The 21,770-nt window shown below is 36.7% G+C and overlaps 1 protein-coding gene across 2 annotated transcripts; it reads left to right on the top strand.

The window, feature by feature from the left end:
- Window positions 1-1,168: 1,168 nt before the first annotated feature.
- LOC121376109 (F-box/WD repeat-containing protein 9-like) lies at window positions 1,169-21,041 on the top strand. 2 transcript variants are annotated; one of them, XM_041503904.1, is made up of 9 exons: window positions 1,169-1,240; window positions 5,383-5,673; window positions 7,060-7,199; window positions 8,643-8,771; window positions 9,441-9,553; window positions 11,932-12,166; window positions 12,834-12,947; window positions 17,271-17,429; window positions 19,460-21,041. In XM_041503904.1, exons 2-9 carry the CDS (start codon window positions 5,436-5,438, stop codon window positions 19,550-19,552), a joined length of 1,221 nt encoding a protein of 406 aa, XP_041359838.1. In that variant the 5' UTR covers window positions 1,169-1,240; window positions 5,383-5,435; the 3' UTR covers window positions 19,553-21,041. The 2 variants fall into 2 exon arrangements, with proteins under 2 accessions (XP_041359838.1, XP_041359839.1); XM_041503905.1 differs by lacking the exon at window positions 1,169-1,240 and adding an exon at window positions 1,286-1,419.
- Window positions 21,042-21,770: the final 729 nt, after the last annotated feature.

Below are 21,770 nucleotides of genomic sequence, written 5' to 3'. Positions count from 1 at the left end.
AAATACCAGGGTTTCCTGGGTTTCCTCTGTAACACTATACGTCAAAATTGACATTATGTCTGACATCCAAAACCCGATTATTGATAAATCAATGTGCTCTTTAACAAACTTTTAAAAGAAACCCCCAAAACAAAAACTTTGCATTGTACTGGTCATAAACTAGGCTATAAACCATTTGTTTTGTATAACTGTGAAATATGGGGAACCGATTTCATTGAAAAGATAAAGAAACATGATTACACCAAATTCTTTAATACAATGCAAAACGAACCCTTTGAAAAACTTCATAATTAATTTAGCAAATGCACACTCCAGGTGGGGAAAAAAATCTATAAATTATATCGCTTGCAAAAGCGAACTTGGTAGGTACCAGTTAATCGTGGATATTCATAAAACTATAAGTACTGAGCAGTGGCACATTTGAAAACTCTATGTGAATTCACACAACTATTTCCACATAATGTGTGACAAAAATGGGATTGATACTTCTCTGCTAAAGCCCATGGCCATTTTAAAAATCCTATCTCAACACCAGCACTCACCAACAGTACTATACGCACAAAATATCTACATCAAAGAAAGTACTTTACCATTAACTTATTTACTGCCCTACAAAAGTGCAACACACCTAGAATGCAAACTTTCGACAAGCTTTCGACAAGCCATAACAAAAACAAGAATATGTGCACACCGACTCGAAATTGACATTGGTAGGTACAAAAATGTTGAACAACACAGAAGGATAAGCAAAATATGCAACTATGGTGTTGAATTACACTTTTTAATAAAATGTCAAGGCCTCACAAAACGCAGAAATATATTATATAAAAAAACTACCATATATATATATATATATATATATATATATATATATATAGGGCAGTATTACTATGAGATGTTTGAACAAAGACGTCTACTACTTTCAGTTGCTAGATCTCCTACCTAATGGCATTGTCACTTGTTAAATATTGTTACTAGTATATAAATTATAATTGTACTAGGATATTGTAACCATTATAACATGTCTTGTTTTTCTTTTCTTGCTGTTGATATTATTGTTCATATCTGTACATAATTCATATACAATTTTTTTTTTTATTAATTGATTGGTCTGAAGTTAGTTTAAAATGCAGCAGCAGACCCAGGGCCCGATTTTATAGAATACTTTATCACCACTGCTGCGATGAAACAAAAACAAAGTATTTTAACTTTCACTCCTGACTGTCAAATAATATTAATGGTAACTTATTAACGTTGCAGTCTGTAACTTATATTAATAAGTTTGCTTTCACATTTATGCATATGTTACTGTTACTTAAAAATAAGTTTTGATTTGTTACTGTTTGAATAATTAGTCACCGTTTCAAGTCGTTTAATCTATTTTTAGGATGCAAGTGTTTGATCTTAATCTTTAATAAGGTAAGGTTTTTTAAAAATCTACACGAAGAATGCATTTTAATGAAAATTCTTATCAACCAAATTACAAGTTATGAAATACCTTTAAAGTTTGGGCCCCTTGCAGGCGTGCTAGTTCATCAAGATTAACGTTGACTGCAAGTTGAAGTGCAAGCACCCCCAACCCAACCGGACAACAAAGCGGACAGAGCCTGCTCAGCCTGCTCAGCCTGCCATCGTTGATCTGCCAGAGATGCCAGGGGCGGTTCTAAACACAGCAATGTGCGAAGAACCACCACGGTACCCCCACTCCCCACTCTCTCCGATCTTCGTGATTCCAGCGATGCCACCGACACCATGGAAGGCCCCTGTTGAGTTGCAGGCCTGATCAGTCACCGTTGCGAAGAGGAAGGCAACCGCTCAACAGAGCGAGCAACAAGACAAGTCATGCCCTCCTCTTAGTCGACCGCCGCAACCCGACATGAGACAAGCCGAACAGTGGTCACTACAGGCCGGCAAACTTCATCAGCGCCACCAACGGCTTGTCAAGTGCCACAAAGAGGACGTCAGGCAGCTCTTCAGCGTTCCGAAGCACGAGTTATACCAGCCGCTTCCAACAAACCGTGCAGAGGGGGACTTTGCATTACACAAAGTAATGCTAGAGGGCGATTCACCAGCTTTGTGTGTTACCGTCCGACGGTCAGGTGTCTACCATCTGGGTTTACTGCTATCCAACATGGACAACCCGACGATTCATCGGATTTTAAAAATCATTTCGGGGGAAAGATTATGAAGCTCTAATTTTATTTTTTGGGACTTAAGTTTTTTCCAGACATGAAGATTATTCTCCATATTTGGTTTAGGTCTTTGACCTTTTTCTAAATTTTATTGCAAATTCTGCCCACCTCCAACTTACCTCCCCCCTCCAAACGGCCTTAACGAGGCCACTCACGTGGACATGTAGATCGGACTTTAAACCTTTAGACCTTCGTTTGATGTCGTTTTTTTTTTTTTTTTAAATATTATTAAATAGTCTGATCCTCTCTTCTTTCTCTTATTTATTTTTGGACTGTCCTTCTAAAATGCTCCAAATTATATAAATATTCGGTTGAGCAGTCAATTCTTTTGGCTTGTAATTTTTTTTTTTTTTTTTTTTAATTCTATTAACTTTTTTGCTAATTGCTGAGTCAGGCCACCGATCTTATTGGAGGTCGGACTCAGGATGGGCATGTTCGAAACCCTAGTGGTATATGGACACATTAAACTAGCTATCTATCTACATGTATCTATCAAGCACAAGTTAACGTTTATCTGATGGGTGCATTACACCATTAGCAGTGATATGACCATTCCGAGCAATTTTGCTCAGAATGAAATTGAGGTTAAAATAACGACAACCATCACGTTTTTTCACCCTAATTATGTACACTCATGTCACCTTTGTCTGCGTGGCACAGAAGTCTGCGCACGTTAATTACGTTACATTACGTCTTGAAACAAATGTTGGGGTATGTTTGTAAACAAACAAACAAACAACATTAATTTAATTCATAAAACCATTGTTAAAACAGCACATCTTGATTGTGAATATATGTATAAAACTGGTAGATAACAATTTGATTGAAAACAAACTCTGAATTAATGCACTAAAACTATACTTTTGTTAGCCTAGATCAACGTGTTTTTCTATCACCTGTCAACACGTGTCTGTCAACGCTGTAATGATCAACCTTGTATATCAACTTACACAAGTTTACATAGAAACTTCAATACATACTTTATTGTAATTTATGAATCTATAAATGAAATGAATGTTTTATTTTATCTGTTAACGTAAATATCCAAGCATACTTTGAATTTCCCTCCAAGTGACACAATGCAAAATGGCTGCACACAGACTTTGAAGTTTGCACTTACAGCATGGCCTATTTTAGCTATAGTCTGTTTCAAAATTATCATTATTTGTGCTCATTTACAGTTAATAACAGACAACGTGCGTTGAATAATGATCAAAAGTTTTGACATTGGATTTTTTTTTTATGTTGTCATTTTGTGTTGTCCAAACTAAGGAACATGGGACACCATTTATATTTATCTCATTTGCATAATCTAATTTTTTCTGAAACTACTATAACAGGAGTGTTTGTTGTTTAGAACTTACAAAAAACTCGAATCCATTATTTGTTTACTATTTCTGTAAAATATTAATGGCAGATTTAATGGTTGTTTTAATGTTTGCTGCGCAGACTTAAGTGCCGTCATGCAGGCCAGTAAATACAGGGGGGTCCCACTAAAAATGCGCTCATTACTTGGGTTTAATAAACATTAAAATTAAAATAACTTTCAGTAGTAACACGTTTATTGTTCCATTGTACTGTGGCGGTGAAACAAATATTTTTAAAGAAAGATTTTAACTTAAAAATATAACACAAATGCTTAGGTGCACAGACTTAGGTGCCACCAGTGTATTGTGATCTATTTCGAGCATATGGAGACTAAGAAATACTTTCTTTAAAATGATCTTCACTTTGAATTAAAGGAAAAACGTCCGACTGTATGGGTTTTGTTTAAAACATGTGGTGCCTTATGGGAGAAAAATGAAACTCGGAACAGTCTTGTAGGTGGAAAAGGATTGGTGAAGTCATTTCTCATTCCATAATAAATACAACAAAACCCATAAAACTAAAAATTAATTAAAGTTAATGTAATAACATAAAAGTACAAATAAATTAAAGTTAATGAAATAAAATAAAGTAAAGTTGTTCGTCATGGTTGTTTTTTCATATGGAAAATATCAACCGAGTCTATGTTAACCGATTAACTAGACGAGGTTGATATTTTATATATTAAAAAAACACGAGTAGTGAATTCTATTTATCCTATAACACTTCTAAAATAACATTTTAATTCAATTTATAGTAAATCACAGCACTAAAGTCGCCACCATCGGTAATATGACATCATCACGATTAGCACAAATTAGTTTGATGTCACGCATTTTAACTAAAGCTTTGAAAACGTTGCACTCAGGTACACAGGTCTTGTTGGCTTGTAAGCAAATGGCCCATCCACAGCAACACATTACCTGGAGACCTTGCAAATTTGCATACCATTATTAACTGGGTTAATACACTAAAATTACGAGGAGGCCAGAGAGTTGAACAAGATATACCAAATTTGATGTATGCCTTGTTGAGTATTTTTCTAAACTTTGACTATAGTTCCAGCCCTGAACAAAATTGGTAACAAGCTCAGAGTTAAAAAAATAGTCATAAAAGGTGTAATTCATATTGAATTTGGTAGTTAACATCATATTCATTTTGGTAATTAACTGTTTTATTGCATTGCTTGTGTCTGAAAGCTTATGCTTAGACACTTTCTTTGCATTTATATTATATCTGGTTGCAAAGATAACAGATAATGGCAGCCATTTTGGATGCCATCTTGAATTCCTGAGTTAGCTCTCATGGATTTGTAAGGACTTGTGATAGGTTTTTATCATACTTTTCTGAAAAGTTCATCTTGTTACCAGTTTGTTCCCAGTTTGATCTATTGCTTCTGGCCTATCTGTCAAACATTTGATTACATGTATATATAGTGACATCATAGCTTACAATGGATTTATGATTTTTATAGTCCTAATATAGTTTCAAAAATCCCTAGACTGTTTTTCAGGATATAGGATAAACCAGTTAAGAAGACAGAGTTTCATTCTTTGTAGAGTAGACAACATTCTTCATAGTGTGTAGTTATTGCTTTCTTTCTTTATATCTTTACCAATGTTTTTACAGATTGTACCAAAAATAGAACAGTTTTGTATTTTAGTGACATCATAGCTTACAAAGGTGGCCCAGATCTATTATAAACAGATTAACAAAAGAATAATCAAATTTATTAGTAGGAGAAACTAATTATAGAAATGTTAAAGTGAACTAAGAAGCAAAGTATGATTTCAGATTAATGTTTCTATTCCTTTATACCTTTTAGGTTATGGTTTGCACCCAATCAATGTCAACATTTACGATGGGACCGAACGGAAGATGAGTGATCATTCCTTAGAAGCCGACATGGACAATCCTGAAGGATCTCCTCCACATCTGTTGACTTTAGAGGATCTTCCAGATATCATCATTTTGTCTATTTGTAATTTCCTCGATGCACATGTCATTAACATGCTTATGCAGATGTCCATGCGGTTTAATCATCTCCTGTCTGGAGATCATTACTGGAGAATGAGAATTGGACACCGATGGCCTAAACTATATCCTGCAATACCAGGTGTGTACCAGATACCAGGTAATCAGAATCAGAGAATGTGAGTTATTACAATATTGTGGATGTGGTACCCATGATTTAAAAATAAATGTTGAAGTAATCTGAAAAATCTATCTACTGTTTTCAAATAAAGTTAATTTTGAAGCATTACAGATAAAATAATCCAGTCAGTTTTGTGAAAATTATTTTTATCCCACCCTCAAAATCAGATTATCATAACGTGTGTGTGTGCAATGAATGATCTAAATAAATTATTAAAAACTATGTATTCGCATCATAAAAGAAATTTAAATCAATATACAGTGTTTCTGCCAGAAAGAAATATTTGGGTATGATGCTATGGAATTGAATGCAATCACAGTCGACATTATGTGGGACTTCCTCCAGAAAGAAAATGGGTTAAGTAGCTGCTGTGCATTTTTACGGATCATTTAGTTAGGCCTATATTGGAAGGAATTGTCCTATTCGTGTTTAGTTTATATTTTATGAAAGTGAATGAAGGGAACGTGCCTAACATTTATGCTGTTGGTGGAACCGTTTAATTTTTGTCAACAGCTGTTGAACATCGCTTACAAGTAAGTTACAGACGTGAAGTTTCCTACATGATTTCTTTGGCCAACGACAGAGTCTCATGTCATGATTAGCGAAGAGGTTGTTTTTTTTGTGTGTTTTTTTTTAATCAATGTGTATATGTCTACTCTGCTATAGCATTTTCCATTAATTTATTGTATACATTTTTTGTAGCTTTCACGTGTGTTTTCTTCAAAATATTGCCAGAATAATCCGGCTTGTTGCACTAAAGTAGTGCGAGTCGGGGGTGGGGGGGTGGGGGGTAGTAGGCGTGGCTTAATTTTTGGGGGTTCATCGAGATATGAACGAAAAATAAAAGCACCTCTGGACCAATCAGATTGCCGTAAAGTGTATAGATGCAAAGAAAATTTAATTATACAGTAATGATAAAGAATAATTAATGTGGTCAAAAAGTTAACTTAAAAAATAAAATTTTGGGTATGGTGCCATACCCATTTTACCCTCTCGCAGAAACTCTGATATATATTTTTACATTGGTCTTTTTATGAAACACAGTTTTAAAAAAATATATATATTTACATGACAAAAAAGTATGAGATTATGAATATTAGCAAGAAAAAGAAAAGCCTAATAATGATTTACAGAGAATTACTGTAATATTAAGAAGCCGGGTGAAATACATCACACTAAAACAAGCTAGGGAAAACACTAGCATTTAATAACTTAATTGATTATGGTATATTGTTTTGTTTTATTTATTTCCAACACAGTAACTGATTTCTGAAATCTGTTTTACATACATGTGCTGTGAGTTTCATAATAATCTATTTTGAGAAATGTCTTGTTTGCTTTCTGCAGTGGATCCATTTGACTGGCAGCAGGCCTGTGTGGAGAGAGAGCATGCACACAAAGTGTGGACCAATGTGGATGACTGTTTGGAACACTTCACGTACAATGCTGGGCTCTTTGCGTCTGTGGATGCTGTACATTTGATGCAGGTAAGAAAATAGCATGGAAATAAACTGCATTTGTCTATCATTATCTTATATGTATTAGACTGTTTAAAAAATCCAATTTCTCCTGCTATATCAGTCTGTCTCAACCATGTTCACTTGGTTTCTTGCAGTTCACTCTATCAGCTACCTGTCTCAACTTTAATTTCATTTTTAAAGCTAAATTAATTATGGATTTTATGTGACTAGTTATTTTTTATTATTATTATTAATTAAATAATTAAATAAATATATATTATTATTATTAATTAAATAATTAAATAAATATAATTTTTTAATAGGCTTTGAGATGTAACTATGAGCAACACTGAATAAGTTTATGACAGGCAAAACACTTAATTCTACAGAATTCTTGTTGAAATACCCATGTCATAAATATCAAATGTTTGACATCTAATAGCCAATAATTAATTAATAAATCAGTGTGCTCTCGTGGTGTCAAACGAAACATTAAGTGAGCACATTTTGAATGTATATAAAGCCTATCATACTGAGAGCTATTGGCTAAGCAATATGTTACTTGAGATTTTGTGCTCAGCTGTTGGCTCAAAGCAATTTCAATACAAACCATGAGCTAAGTGCTGATCTAATTTACCGGCCTAGGTGGTGTTGTGGTTAAGCCATTGGACATAAGGCTGGTAGGTACAGGGTTCGCAGCCCGGTAAAGGCTCCCACCCAGAGCGAGATTTAACGACTCAATGAGTAGGTGTAAGACCACTACACCCTCTTCTCTCTCACTAACATCTAACCACTAACCTACTGTCCTAGACAGACAGCCCAGATAGCTGAGGTGTGTGCCCAGGACAGCATGCTTGAACCTTAATTAGATATAAGGACACAAATGAGTTGAAATGAAAATGAGCTCATATGCTTCTGGTACAACTATCACAATGATTTCACTTTTGACACAATTTTCGAGTTTCAGGTAAAATGTCATTCCCAAAAATATTCTTTGGGTATGGCACCATACCCAAATACTTTTGCAGATTTAATTTTTTTAGTTGACCTTTTGACAAAATTAATGACTCTTCATTACTCTATGATTAATGTGTCGATTCAATGGAGTAAAATCCACAGCCTAATAGTAACAGGATATATTTTATTGAAATATTTAATTTTATTTATAATGCTCAGACACTATTTTCCTCAATATTTTCATCATATGTGGAAGAATTGTGATTGGGAATTCTTTCTGACAGTATTCCAAAAACTCAATTCCATAGTGCCATACCCAAACTATTCTTTCTGGCAGAAACCCTGTATTAGTGAGTTGGTAAATTCAGCTCGGCTAATACACATGTAGTTCAAACACAGTAGATATTTTCCTCCCGACCATGTGAGGTGAAAAACTCAGCAAAATCGCATGCACTTGAGAAATATCAGCTGAGCAAATGGTCTGAGGTAGCTATATGTTTGTTTACTCCACAGGATGGGCAGCTGTTAGCCACTGGCTCCCGGGATCGTTACCTGTCACTTCTCAATCTTCAGAAGTATGATGTCAACAAACCGACATCTAAAGGGGATATGAAGATTTATAGTAACTGCAAAATTCACAAAGTAGGATTTTGTCTACTTGTTATTAAATATATTTGATTCTTCTTTTTCTGTTTATAACACAAGCTGTTATTACTCTCCTATTGTCCATCTATCTGTTCATCCATCCGTCCATCTTTCTCACTTATAGTTTATAGACTCCAGAAATTATGTGTATAGCTTTATCATATACAGTTATAGATCAAATTTGACTTTCATAAGGATTGGCTCATTTATGAAAGTAGGAGATAAGAAAGTTTGTTGTGCTCGGTAAAGGACATGTATTGTTTTAATACATAGAATCAGTTTCAAGGCTGTTGTACAACTAAACCACTGGGGCATTTGAATAAATTATGAATAAATCTCTTTATATTCTGTATTCTGTGACTGGACACTGGAATTCCCTCAAAGTTCAAACTGAGTGAAAACCAGATGTTTTTTATTTTAAATATCCATACAGAAATGAACCTCTGTAAAGTAGATACACCTTAAAACTGGACTTTTTACTTGGTCCCGTGAGTGTCTGGTTTAGACAGGTTTCATGGTACTTGTGTTATTTAAAGTAGGAGGCATGCCATTAGTAATGTTTTCAGCCATGTATAGTCATTTTGAGGTATCTGTCTTTTGGGTGGTCACCGACTTATAAGACTGCATATAATGCTTTTTCGTTTTTCTTTTGTGATTTTCTTTCAGGGGTGGATTTGGTCCATTAAATCTCTGGATAATGTACTGGCAACTGCATCGTGGGATACCTATATTAGACGTCTGGATCTCAATGCAGACCTGACAATGATAGACAACTTCAAGTAACGTGCATCTTACATTTATAGAGTTCTGAATATGACCGACAACTTCAAGTAACGTGCATCTTACATTTATAGAGTTCTGACCATGATAGACAACTTCAAGTAACGTGCATCTTACATTTATAGAGTTCTGACCATGATAGACAACTTCAAGTAACGTGCATCTTACATTTATAGAGTTCTGACCATGACAGACAACTTCAAGTAACGTGCATCTTACATTTATAGAGTTATGACCATGACAGACAACTTCAAGTAACGTGCATCTTACATTTATAGAGTTATGACCATGACCGACAACTTCAAGTAACGTGCATCTTACATTTATAGAGTTCTGACCATGAGAGACAACTTCAAGTAACGTGCATCTTACGTTTATAGAGTTCTGACCATGAGAGACAACTTCAAGTAACGTCCATCTTACGTTTATAGAGTTCTGACCATGAGAGACAACTTCAAGTAACGTCCATCTTACATTTATAGACTTCTGACCATGATAGACAACTTCAAGTAACGTCCATCTTACATTTATAGACTTCTGACCATGATAGACAACTTCAAGTAACGTGCATCTTACATTTATAGACTTCTGACCATGACGGACAACTTCAAGTAACGTGCATCTTACATTTATAGACTTCTGACCATGATAGACAACTTCAAGTAACGTCCATCTTACATTTATAGACTTCTGACCATGATGGACAACTTCAAGTACCGTGCATCTTACATTTATAGACTTCTGACCATGACAGACAACTTCAAGTAACGTGCATCTTACATTTATAGAGTTCTGACCATGAGAGACAACTTCAAGTAACGTGCATCTTACATTTATAGAGTTCTGACCATGAGAGACAACTTCAAGTAACGTGCATCTTACATTTATAGAGTTCTGACCATGATAGACAACTTCAAGTAACGTGCATCTTACATTTATAGAGTTGTGACCATGATAGACAACTTCAAGTAACGTGCATCTTACATTTATAGACTTCTGACCATGATCGACAACTTCAAGTAACGTCCATCTTACATTTATAGAGTTCTGACCATGAGAGACAACTTCAAGTAACGTGCATCTTACATTTATAGAGTTCTGACCATGATAGACAACTTCAAGTAACGTGCATCTTACATTTATAGAGTTTTGACCATGATAGACAACTTCAAGTAACGTCCATCTTACATTTATAGAGTTCTGACCATGAGAGACAACTTCAAGTAACGTGCATCTTACATTTATAGAGTTCTGACCATGAGAGACAACTTCAAGTAACGTGCATCTTACATTTATAGAGTTCTGACCATGACAGACAACTTCAAGTAACGTGCATCTTCCATTTATAGTTTTGACCATGAGAGACAACTTCAAGTAACGTGCATCTTACATTTATAGAGTTCTGACCATGAGAGACAACTTCAAGTAACGTGCATCTTACATTTATAGAGTTCTGACCATGAGAGACAACTTCAAGTAACGTGCATCTTACATTTATAGAGTTCTGACCATGAGAGACAACTTCAAGTAACGTGCATCTTACATTTATAGAGTTATGAACATGAGAGAGACAACTTCAAGTAACGTGCATCTTACATTTATAGAGTTCTGACCATGATGGACAACTTCAAGTAACGTGCATCTTACATTTATAGAGTTCTGATCATGACAGATAACTTCAAGTAACGTGCATCTTACATTTATAGAGTTCTGACCATGACAGACAACTTCAAGTAACGTCCATCTTACATTTATAGACTTCTGACCATGACAGACAACTTCAAGTAACGTCCATCTTACATTTATAGAGTTATGACCATGATAGACAACTTCAAGTAACGTCCATCTTACATTTATAGACTTCTGACCATGACAGACAACTTCAAGTAACGTGCATCTTACATTTATAGAGTTCTGACCATGAGAGACAACTTCAAGTAACGTGCATCTTACATTTATAGAGTTCTGACCATGAGAGACAACTTCAAGTAACGTGCATCTTACGTTTATAGAGTTCTGACCATGAGAGACAACTTCAAGTAACGTCCATCTTACGTTTATAGAGTTCTGACCATGAGAGACAACTTCAAGTAACGTCCATCTTACATTTATAGACTTCTGACCATGATAGACAACTTCAAGTAACGTCCATCTTACATTTATAGACTTCTGACCATGAGAGACAACTTCAAGTAACTTCCATCTTACATTTATAGACTTCTGACCATGAGAGACAACTTCAAGTAACGTCCATCTTACATTTATAGACTTCTGACCATGATAGACAACTTCAAGTAACGTGTATTTTATAGGTGGTTGTTACTGAACCTTCTTTTTTCCTTCTTTTTTTATTATTATATTGTATATTTATTTTCAGATGCAAATCTGCTGTTCTGGACATACACATAGAACCAAATGGCATCATTGCAGCAGGTTACGATTCCCGGCTGTACCTGGTTGATCCCCGAGAAGGTGCCGTCACTTCGATGAAGATCCACAAAAGGCCTGTACTCTGCTTGTCTGTAGATGACCACTTTATCGTTTCTGGCAGCGAGGACAAGACCATCTCGGTGTTCGACAGAACAGCTGGGAAAGTCATGAAAACAGTGGAGGTAAGGATGATGGGCTAACAACACTATTGTTTTACAAGTCTGTAGGAACAATATCTGGAGTGAGGGTCACAACCTCTGGTGGGTGGTCCCTTAGTGTGGAAGGGGAATGGGCACAAGCCACATTTTATTTATACAGTTGAACAAAAAACTTACAATTTCGTCTTCATTTACCAGCCCACATTTTCTTGCCTAGAATACATGTATATACAGTGTTAAGCTAGCAGTAAGTTGAAAGGCACTGTACCCTGCCACAAAGTTCTGACTTGCAAACAAGTCTGACACAGATTAATACAAGTGACACCAATCAGTGACCAGGGTGAACACAAAATTCACCAAATTTATGTCAACAAAATAATAAGTAGTGTATAAAATTATTTCACAAAGATAAAATGTGTAAGTTTTTAAAATCTGCAGTTGGTGAATTTGTTGAGTGGCAGAGGTAGCCCTGTTGTCTAATTACCAGATAGCCAGATGTCTGGTTGGCGATCACATTGAGCATACAAACTCGGTGACTGGTATTCTAAGAAATATGAAAATGTAATTGATAATTAATAAATTATTGTAATGGTTGAAAAAGCCATATTGGCCAAACATGTTACAATGGTTACAAAGTGAGGATGGAATCTTTAAGAGTTCACACTGCAGACTAATGACTACATTATTTCAGCTTGAGTCGTTTCCCATGTGTCTGCACTGTATGGACAACCAGCTGTGGATTGGAGACAAAGGTGGCAAGTTAAATCTGTGTGATACCACAGGTGGTGTTTTTCATCTTGTCGATGTGAGTAAACTAACAAGGGTAGATACTCAGTTTAAGAATTCAAAATTCATGAGGTCCAAACCCATTGGATATAATCTTTTAGGGTCTAGAAATCAAAATTCATGAGGTCCAAACCCATTGGATATAATCTTTTAGGGTCTAGAAATCAAAATTCATGAGGTTGTTTTAGCATGATGCCTCAGTAGTCTAGTACCATCTTGCCTCAATCAGCGCCATGCTGCCCTGATATTAAACAAGCCTTTTTCAGTAATTAATTCTAAAATTGCCTTCATAAAACACCCAAAAAGATATTATTAATTAATAAAATATGCCTTTTATATCTTTTGCTATTCATTTATTAAAGCAAGCACATAAATTACATTAATGTTGTCTTTTTTTTTTTTTTTTTACATTTTTAATGAAAAACAAGTGCCCCGAAAATGGTGAAAATGCCCCAAAAGTGTTTGGTCTACCATGCCTTGCCTAATTTCTAGGGAAATCACTAAAACCCATTGCATATAATCTTTTAGGCTCTAGAATTCAAAATTCATGAGGTCCAAACCCATTAGATATAATCTTTTAGGCTCTAGAATTCAAAATTCATGAGGTCCAAACCCATTGGATATAATCTTTTAGGCTCTAGAATTCAAAATTCATGAGGTCCAAACCCATTGGATATATGTGTGGCTGCATGACAAAAGGTGCCACATGGTCAAAAAAAAAAAGAAGGTGTTTTTGAAGGAATAAGATAAAGCACATTCTACAGAGCAAAATTCTGTTTTAATTATGAAAATCGGATGAAAACTTTCCGAAATATTGAACTTTTTGTACATACAATTATGATTTTTTCCAAAGGACCATCTTTGAGAAAATGAAGTCCGAAGTTTTACACAAAAAACCTGATTCATTATTGCTTGAAATCTTCATTAATAATAATAATATATGCCAACCAAGTTATTCTGTACTCTGTAACCATGTAATATTTGTTTTAACAGTATATGCCATTGACAAGAATTTATATTGAACCTCCATTATACATTCCCCCCCCCCCCCCCCCCTTTAAAAAAAAAAAAAAAAAAAAAAATGCACAATAGTATCCACCATCAATAAAATGAGAAACTATCAGTGCTCACACCAAATATGAATGCTATGACTAGACAGGTATATATAGTCAAACATAAGTCAATAGTTCTCCAGCTTTGAACATACAGTAAGTTCTCACATACCAGGTTGTAACACGGCCAGAGTAATGAGCCCGATGACCACCTCGATTTCAGTAAATAGATTCGTTTGATTCGAAATCCGATTCTGACTCACTCTGATCCCTACTTACAAAGTAGTCCATAATAATGTCTTGTAACACATCGTCAGAAGCAATGTTTCTCATACTGGCATTGATGTTTAACAGCGAATTCAACTGGCGAGCCACCTCAGCTTCCTTTGTCATTACACATGCTGGTCTCACGGGCGCCGCCATTTTCTCAATTGATACCGTGAATCGAGCAGGCACTTGTTTTTTTACATGTTCGTCTCGATTTAGCTTGATTTAAATACGTTTCACGTCTCGCATTACAACATACACAGTCTTAGTACTACTTCAAATGCATTTTTACTTCATAAATTGAACAGACGATCGCACGTTTTTCTTAGTTTGTAGTTTGGGAAAAAGTAATTGTTGAATTTTGCCACGGAAATTGTCTCAATGCGCATTACTCCTACGTAACAAATATATCTGCGCACTTGCTATATTTAGAAAGTAGAGTTCACGACCTTTCCAGTGGTATGCAATACTTGGCGTTGAAAAGTCCAAGATTTTATAATAAACTCAGCCAAATAAGTGATTAATTCTTGCGTAATTAAAGACAATTAGAATTTGACAGGTTGTACACAATCACCAAATAACATGTTTTATTGTTTTATTTGAGGAAAAACTATGTATTAGTATGAAAGTTAAGTTGTTTTAAAAACTGTTTGTGCTAAAAACGAAAGAAAAAAAAATGTTCATGTATTTTATTGTAATTGGCTGTTACGCGATATTACAATGCGCGACATCCGGCACCTTTTGTCGTGCAGCCACACATATATAGAATACTATACTCGTTTTCGCTAGATATCATTTTTACGAAACTAGTGAACTTCCCAAGGTATCTGACCGAACGAAAGTGAGGTCAGATACCTTGGGAAGTTCACGAGTTTCGTAAAAATGATGTCTAGCAAAAACGAGTGTAGTATTTTATTTATTACCTACCTTCAAACAATTGAATATTTGTCATAAAAAATAGAAATTCCAGCATTTCGAATATGTAAACATTTTACACTGTGGCGGAATGATATCACAAGACTGTGCACTACGGTATGTCCCAAAGGTCGCCGCTAACAAAATAGTTTCTTCTACTTCCGTTTTTTTTTTTTAATCCATATTTCGTCCCCAAACCAGTTCGCTACCTGTCTGGTCGTCCCACTTTTACATATATACATGTATATTTTTATTACAGAAAAAAATGAATGAAATATATAGTAAAAATTGTGGAATGTTGACAACGTAATTTTTCATGAATGAAAAAAAATGTCCCGGTAGACTTACTGTCCAACCAATGAAAAGACGTACATCCGGTATGACCCTCGTGGTGCATACCATATTTGTACGACACCGCTATACGTTCACCAGGTGGGTGATAAAATCTTTTAGGCTCTAGAATTCCCATGTCCCACCCTTGTGGATACAGAATGATGCATGTCAAAATGTGCCAGTATGCAGCTCATTCCATTTGCTGGTGTAACATCTGCATTGGCTGCTTTTAACAATAAAATGTTTTCACTTAACATTTGTTTGGGTGGTTGGATGTAGCTTAGTGGTCATAGAACTCTGAGGACTCATAGGACTGAGAACTCATAGGACTCCAAGGACTCTAAGAACTCATAGGACTCTAAGAACTCATAGGACTCTGAGAACTCATAGGACTGAGGAGTCATAGGACTCGGAGGACTCATAGGACTCGGAGGACTAATGGAACTCTGAGAACTCATAGGACTCGGAGGACTAATAGAACTGAAGAACTGTTCAGAAATGCGCCCAACTTCCTTCATAGAAATTGCGCAACCTTTCCGTTTGATTTAATCCTACAGGACATTCAAAATTCCATAGCACCAAACTACCCCCCACCCACTACCGACCCCGGTCAGACTGCTGGTGCTTGCTTGCACCTGCCAGTGCTGGTGTTCCCCTCTCCCACGTCCTGGACAGAGGAGCTGGCCAAGGCCGGCACCTGTGCCTGTGACAGGCGTGTGCTACAACAGCTTACTCTGAATGTGCATGTAAAACCCTATAACCTGACCTAATCTCAGTAGAGTAGGTACAGCCTATGTAGCAGGTTTTTCTCACTATCTACATGTGTAGGGCATGTGTTCAAATAAGTACTTATTTAAAATGTACTGAGATGTCATTAAACAAGTGTTCTTTTCCTTTCATCAGAGATTTAAAAGTTTCATTGTTTTAGGATCAAGTTAAACATGACTACCTTATTGAATAAACCACCTGCTACATCAAAAATGGGGTGTGTTCACCTGATACATGGTCGGTCTGGTATCGATCCCCGTCTGTGGGCACATTGGGCTATTTCTCATTCCAGCCAGTGCGCTATGACTGGTATATCAAAGGCTGTGGTATGTGCTGTCTGTGTATCCCTTGCTACTAATGGAAAAATGCGGCAGGTTTCCCCTCTTAAGACTGTGTCAGAATTAACAAATGTTTGACTACCGATGATTAGTAAATGAATGTGCTGTAGTGGTGTTGTTAAATAAAATAAACAAAACATCTTCCAAACATAATGGACACCTGATGACTATATAGATAATTAGAAATATGTCATTATTTAGCATCTGTAGATGGGGATGGGATTTGGCTCAGTTGGAAGTGTGCTCGCCCGAGGTGCTTGGGTTATATGATTGAAACTCCTTCAAAGACCCATTGGCTTTTCCCCCCTCATATCCCTACTAGTGCCCCAGAGTTGGTATATTAAAGCCTATGGTTTGTGCTGTCCTGTCTTGGAAAGGGCAAATGAAAGAATAATGTAGCAGGTTTCCCCTGAAGACTGTCGGAATGATCCAATGTTCAACAGCTAATGATTATATTATTATTAGTGCTCTAGTGGTGTTATTGTGTTATTAAACAAAAGAAACCAACTTTTAACTTCACAAACATAATATATTGTATTCACAAATGTGTATATGTATTTTGTTTCAAACTAAGTTAGAATTTTTTTTAGATCCGTAGAAAAATATTTTATACTGATCCAAATAGTCACTCAATTAAGATTTATTATTTCTGCTTTTGTTTTTTGGTAGACGTATGAAGTGGGTCACCTGGGTAAAGTGACTGGCATAGTGTCCACTCGGGGTGCCCTGTACACGTGTTCGACCGACAGGACGGTCAAGATCCTCGAGCCAACCCGTAACCCGGACACCATCAACACACTGACCAGTCACACGGGTGATGTAGCAGGAGTAAGTCACATAACCAGTAGTTAGTAACTGACCAGAGAGAATACTGTCAACACACTGACCAATTATACAGGTGATGTAGCAGGAGTAAGTCACATAACCAGTAGTTAATAACTGACCAGGACAGAGAGAATACTATCAACACACTGACCAGTCACACGGATGATGTAGCAGGAGTAAGTCACATAACCAGTAGTTAGTAACTGACCAGGACAGAGAGAATACTATCAACACACTGACCAGTCACACGGATGATGCAGCAGGAGTAAGTCACATAACCAGTAGTTAGTAACTGACCAGGACAGAGAGAATACTATCAACACACTGACCAGTCACACGGGTGATGTAGCAGGAGTAAGTCACATAACCAGTAGTTAGTAACTGACCAGAGAGAATACTATCAACACACTGACCAATTATACAGGTGATGTAGCAGGAGTAAGTAACATAATCAGTAGTTAGTAACTGACCAGAGAGAATACTATCAACACACTGACCAGTCACATGGGTGATGTAGCAGGAGTAAGTCACATAACCAGTAGTTAGTAACTGACCAGAGAGGGTACTATCAACACACTGACCAATTATACAGGTGAAGTAGCAGGAGTAAGTCACATAATCAGTAGTTAGTAACTGACCAGAGAGAATACTATCAACACACTGACCAGTCACACGGGTGATGTAGCAGGAGTAAGTCACATAACCAGTAGTTAGTAACTGACCAGAGAGAATACTATCAACACACTGACCAGTCACACGGGTGATGTAGCAGGAGTAAGTCACATAACCAGTAGTTAGTAACTGACCAGAGAGAATACTATCAACACACTGACCAGTCACACGGGTGATGTAGCAGAAGTAAGTCACATAACCAGTAGTTAGTAACTGACCAGAGAGAATACTATCAACACACTGACCAGTCACACGGGTGATGTAGCAGGAGTAAGTCACATAACCAGTAGTTAGTAACTGACCAGAGAGAATACTATCAACACACTGACCAGTCACACGGGTGATGTAGCAGGAGTAAGTCACATAACCAGTAGTTAGTAACTGACCAGAGAGAATACTATCAACACACTGACCAGTCACACGGGTGATGTAGCAGGAGTAAGTCACATAACCAGTAGTTAGTAACTGACCAGAGAGAATACTATCAACACACTGACCAGTCACACGGGTGATGTAGCAGGAGTAAGTCACATAACCAGTAGTTAGTAACTGACCAGAGAGAATACTATCAACACACTGACCAGTCACACGGGTGATGTAGCAGGAGTAAGTCACATAACCAGTAGTTAGTAACTGACCAGAGAGAATACTAACAACACACTGACCAGTCACACGGGTGATGTAGCAGGAGTAAGTCACATAACCAGTAGTTAGTAACTGACCAGAGAGAATACTATCAACACACTGACCAGTCACACGGGTGATGTAGCAGGAGTAAGTCACATAACCAGTAGTTAGTAACTGACCAGAGAGAATACTACCAACACACTGACCAATCACACGGGTGATATAGCAGGAGTAAGTCACATAACCAGTAGTTAGTAACTGACCAGAACAGAGAGAATATTGCATGTGGTGGGGGGGGGGGGGGGGGGGGGGGGGGGGGGATGTTGTTGTCAAATATGATTTGTACCTTTTTCTTACACACCCATTGGTGAAAACTCCATTCGGTGTTTTTGATAATACATAGTAAAAATACACACATGTGTGATAACAATTTAAAGACTGGCTGCTCCTAGGTGATCACCAAGTCACCATTGCCTTACAACCCAATGAAAAAAAAAGCATGATGGAAAGTATTGTAATGTGACTGTGTCTACGAAACCAGGTACAGATTAGGACAAATAGCAATACAATATTTATGTATCAAATAAACTCATGTCATGTCGTTTTACATGTGTATTGTTCGTAATTCCAAAAATTATAGGATCAAAATTTTATGCACTTAAATAGAACTTCTGTTTTAATGGCATCTTTACATTAAATGTATTTTGCTTTCTTCTTTTCCCTGTGTATTTCAGATCAGCTATCAAAACCGGGTGTTGGCAAGTGCTGGCAGTGATGTATGTGTTGGTATATGGAGACCTAAACCCACTGACGTTCTTACCTTGTGATAATGGCCTCCTATTAGAAATATTAACCAGCACAAGTGGAATCATTAACAACTTGCTGAATACTGTAAATCATAAAATATTAGCAATCTAACAAAATCCACATAGGTGACATATCAGTGACATCAAAGTTTACTGATGTCTGCATTATCAGACATTTACAAAAAAGAAGTTTAATTTGTAGGATTGACTGAATGAATACTTTGATATATCTTGACATTATGTACCTTAAAGGTAATTAAATTTAGGAGAAAATTGCAGTAAAATGCATGCTAACTATTGTTATCATCAATAGCATGTAACCATTGTTGTGTTTCGCAGAACAGTCTCTTGTAGGTGGTTTTAAATTTACCGTCATGAAACATTAGCTGTTTGTGTATGGCTAAATTCACCAATATTTTATGCTCGCTAACACCTGATTTACTGTATGCAGTTCACTCGGGAATCTGTCTGATTAGACATGCTGAAGAAGCCATTGGAATGGTAGCCATGGGCAACAGCTATTGTAGCATCCACTGTGCTCATTCTAAGAGAACTACTGCTTACAGGTGTCACGGTTTAGCCACCTGTATTTGGTAATGGTTACACCTGACGGGCACCGTTAAGCCCCACCCAGATCCTACAGCTGGCTACCAGGCACCGTTAAGCCCCACCCAGATTCTACAGCTGGCTACCAGGCACCGTTAAACCCCACCCAGATCCTACAGCTGGCTACCAGGCACCATTAAGGTCCACCCTGATCCTACAGCTGGCTACCAGGCACCGTTACGGTCCACCCAGATCCTACAGCTGGCTATCAGTTACATTACTTTGTCAGCATAATACAGACTTTCTGCCAGAGGGTAAAATGGGTATGGCGCCATACCCAAATGTTTTTGCAGATTTGTTTTTTAAGTTAACCTTTTGGCAAAATTGATTTCTCTTATCATTACTGTCTGATTTTCTTAATGCTAATTCTAAATTTAACCCACATTCTTTCTAGGGGAGTCCCCCATTAACTGTGGTTGCATTCAATTCCATAGCGCCATACCCAAAAATGTCTTTCTGGCAGAAACACTGTCATAGTCACAAATGTCACTTTTTTTAAAGGGGGATAGCATATTATGTCCACCAGACATAAATTTGTAATTAGAATCTCGAGGTATATGGATGCTAAATGTTATATTTACCTCATCCTTTCACGAGCGATTCGTCTAGTTAGACCACGATTATTACGGTCATTGAGTGACAGGTGTAATGGTAGAGGGAAATTTTCGTGGTCACATTTCACCTTGCTTGGTATGTGTGTTTTTTCGCAATTAATTTTTTCGCAATTAATTGGGTCTGTCTTGGACTACTTGCTTTGATTAGCCTATATGGGGAAACATTAAAGGGAGAGTAAACTAAAACATGAGCCTTATGTGTTGAAAAGATGCATACCCGGACCACCAACACATACTGACATTTTAACAAATGAAACACGCCTAATTTTAATTTCAATAAAAAACGTGATTATTCCTGCTAACTGGGGGCAGCCATTTTCTTTTCTTTTCGAGGCGTCGGTACAGCTCGCTTGGGGCGAAGTGATGTCAGCTCCTGACCAACTCCTGTATGCACAGTGTAAAGAAAAGCAGTAATTTTCGACAAGGTGCTTCTCTTTGATCAACTTGACTGGTAAAACAACATAAATGACGTGATAATATAATAAACTATTTAACTAAATATATAAACGGAACAAAATGGGGTTATAGTATTTTTCTCTGTTAAATAATCCAAAAGAAAAATGTACACTTATTAGGCCTATTAGTATGCTATATTGGAGCAAAAAAGACAACCTACGATACCCAAGTGATAATTTTCTTTTCTTTGGGACTACGTAATTGGTCAGTTCTGTGGTTTTAGATGCGAAAGTCTACTTAATCAATAGTTTTACAGCACTATTTACAGTAATAAACCATGTCCATTACCATTTTAAGGGTGACTGGTAATATTTCACAATACCGGTATGTATTTTTGTGTCTAGACAGCATCAATTAATTGGCTCGTCTGGTTACCACTCAAATACACGCCTGCCAATCAGGAATCACAGGTAGAGTTATCTCACAGACGAATAGACCAATTAACTAAGAAAACACACTGTATAATTTCAGTACGTAGGTTAATGCATGGACAAAACATTGTAGAATTATTTCAACTTGTTGTGTAGCCACTTTGACAATGGTGGTTTATTTTGTATTAAAAA

This window comes from Gigantopelta aegis, chromosome 6, assembly GCF_016097555.1.
Source record: "Gigantopelta aegis isolate Gae_Host chromosome 6, Gae_host_genome, whole genome shotgun sequence".
Lineage (NCBI taxonomy): Eukaryota > Metazoa > Mollusca > Gastropoda > Neomphalida > Peltospiridae > Gigantopelta > Gigantopelta aegis.
Note: the sequence above shows the minus strand (reverse complement) of the source record. Positions and strands in the feature narration are given on the sequence as shown.